At 51.6% G+C, this 2,544-nt stretch overlaps 1 protein-coding gene across 1 annotated transcript; it reads left to right on the forward strand.

Annotated features, from left to right (window-relative positions):
- Positions 1-719: 719 nt before the first annotated feature.
- Positions 720-1,686, forward strand: LOC147649091 (olfactory receptor 14J1-like). The gene has a single exon (XM_086865134.1). The coding sequence runs from the start codon at positions 739-741 to the stop codon at positions 1,669-1,671; it is 933 nt and encodes a 310-aa protein (XP_086721260.1). The 5' UTR covers positions 720-738; the 3' UTR covers positions 1,672-1,686.
- The last annotated feature ends 858 nt before the right edge of the window (positions 1,687-2,544 follow it).

The raw sequence follows: 2,544 nt of genomic DNA on the forward strand, positions 1-2,544 counted from the left end.
GCCTCAGCTCTCCCTCCCAAAGTGCCTCCTCAGCCTCCTCTAGCCACAGCCAGCAGCAGCAGCACCTTGGCTTGCAGCATCTCTGTTTGTCTGAGCTGCCCTTAAGGCCCTGCTGGCAGGGAGATGGCCCTGGGCAGTGCCTGTGCTGGGAGGGGTGTGCAGGGCAGAGCTGAGCCCCCAGGGCTGGGCTGGGCTCGGGAGCACTGGCAGGGACAAGGCTTGGATAGAGAGAAACAGCTCCCAATAGGCACAACTCCAGGCAGAGAGCCAGAGCAGCCCTGGGTATCCCTCCCTGTCCAGCTGCACAGAGACAAAAAGGCATGTAGATAAAATTATTTTGAAATTGGAGCCTTTAAAGAGGCTGCTTTATTTTTCAAGCATGTTTTATGTTTAGCCACTCTGAAACAGAGGGAGGTGTAATGAAAAAAGGCTCCTGTGTGGGACCAGCAGGTTTAAGTGCCCTGGGGCACAGGGAGCCCTGATTTCCCTCTGGGCTCCCCAGTGCTCAGGCTGAGAGCAATGCTGAAAGAGGATTTCTGCCCCTTCACAGAAAGGAACAGTAACTTAGCAGCAAAACCCAAACTCAAAAATAAATAAAGAAGTGAGCAAAATTTCCTCAAAGAAAGAGAAGTAATTTTGAGTAAATTTTAAAAATTTTTGCATGGAATTGCCACAAGGAAATCTGTCCCAGCTTTTCAATGTCTTCTTTCAACAGTCCACCATGTCCAGAGTGAAGAAATGCCCAACAGCAGCTCCTTCAGCCACTTCCTCCTGCTGGCACTGGCAGACATGCGGCAGCTGCAGCTCCTGCACTTCTGCCTCTTCCTGGGCATCTCCCTGGCTGCCCTCCTGGGCAACACCCTCATCATCAGTGCCATAGCCTGCAGCCACCACCTGCACAGCCCCATGTTCTTCTTCCTGCTCAACCTGGCCCTCACTGACCTGGGCTGCATCTGCACCACTGTGCCCAAAGCCATGCACAATTCCCTCTGGGACACCAGGACCATCTCCTACTCAGGATGTGCTGCACAGCTCTTTTTCTTTATGTTCTTCATCTCAGCAGAGTATTTCCTGCTGACCATCATGTGCTACGACCGCTACGTGTCCATCTGCAAACCCCTGCACTACGGGACCCTCCTGGGCAGCAGAGCTTGTGCCCACATGGCAGCAGCTGCCTGGGCCAGTGCCTTTCTCAATGCTCTGCTGCACACATCCAATACATTTTCCCTGCCCCTGTGCCAGGGCAATGCCCTGGGCCAGTTCTTCTGTGAAATCCCACACATCCTCAAGCTCTCCTGCTCCAAATCCCACCTCAGGGAACTTGGGGTTTCCATTTTTACTACCTCCTTAGCACTTGTGTGTTTTGTGTTCATTGTTTTCTCCTATGTGCAGATCTTCAGGGCTGTGCTGAGGATCCCCTCTGAGCAGGGACGGCACAAAGCCTTTTCCACCTGCCTCCCTCACCTGGCTGTGCTCTCCCTGTTCCTCAGCACTGCAGTCTTTTCCTACATGAAGCCCCCCTCCATCTCCTCCCCATCCCTGGATCTGGCAGTGTCAGTTCTGTACTCGGTGGTGTCTCCAGCCCTGAACCCCCTCATCTACAGCCTGAGGAACCAGGAGCTCAGGGCTGCCCTGAGAAAATTGATGACTCTGTATTTTCAGAAGTATTAAACTCTCTTTCCTGCTGCAGAGCCTTTTGAATGTAACTCTTTGGAATCTCAGCCTTATTATTCTCTGTGCATTTATTCATTGGTAACATTTTATACTGTTGTTGTGTGATATACAAATACTGTAGTATTACTTTTTGTATTTCTACATGAATATCTACCTTTCCTGTGAAACACAAAGACCTGCAAGAGGTCTGTTCCCTGTGCATTTAAATAAAAACAAGTGCCTGACCTGACCTGTGTGTTCAGGATCATTCCTCAGCGCTTCTCTGGCTCTGCAGTGAATGATTTTGGGTACCTTAACACCTCACAGGTTAAAGGTTTGCAGTTTAATGGGCTAACTTAATGCAGTTTCTGCTGTGGAAAGTGTTTTATGTTCAGCTGGATGTTGTATTAAATGCTTTGCCCAAGTTCTTTGGTTCTCTGTACTTTGCCAGTAAAATTCTGTGTGGTTTTCACCTCTGAGCTCCGTTGGTCAGAGCATGGTGCTGATATCAGCGAGGCTGTGGCTTCAATCCCTGTGTGGGCCATTCACTTGACAGCTGGAATTGCTGGTCCTTGGGGGTCCCTTGCAACTAAGAATATTTCTTTGCCTCTGTGTCCCTTGAGAATATCTGCTGGGGTTTGTCCCGTGCACCAAAGGCAAGTCAAGGAGCCTTTGGTTGCCGCCATCACTGGAGTGCTGTGGGCTGTTGCAGCCCCGCAGGCTCCCAGGGGCCTCTTGTTTGCGTCAGGCCCTGCTGGCTCACGCTGGCCCTTGGTTCCATGAGGATCTGCAGGGTCCCCCAGGTTGATGGCATTTGTCCTTGCTGCCCCTCACATCCCCCTGCCCCAGGAACAGCCCCGAGCCCCCCGTGAGGGACAGGCCCTGCTGTGC

The sequence above is a fragment of the Cyanistes caeruleus genome, chromosome 28, assembly GCF_971803275.1.
Source record: "Cyanistes caeruleus chromosome 28, bCyaCae1.hap1.1, whole genome shotgun sequence".
In the NCBI taxonomy this organism is placed as follows: Eukaryota; Metazoa; Chordata; class Aves; order Passeriformes; family Paridae; genus Cyanistes; species Cyanistes caeruleus.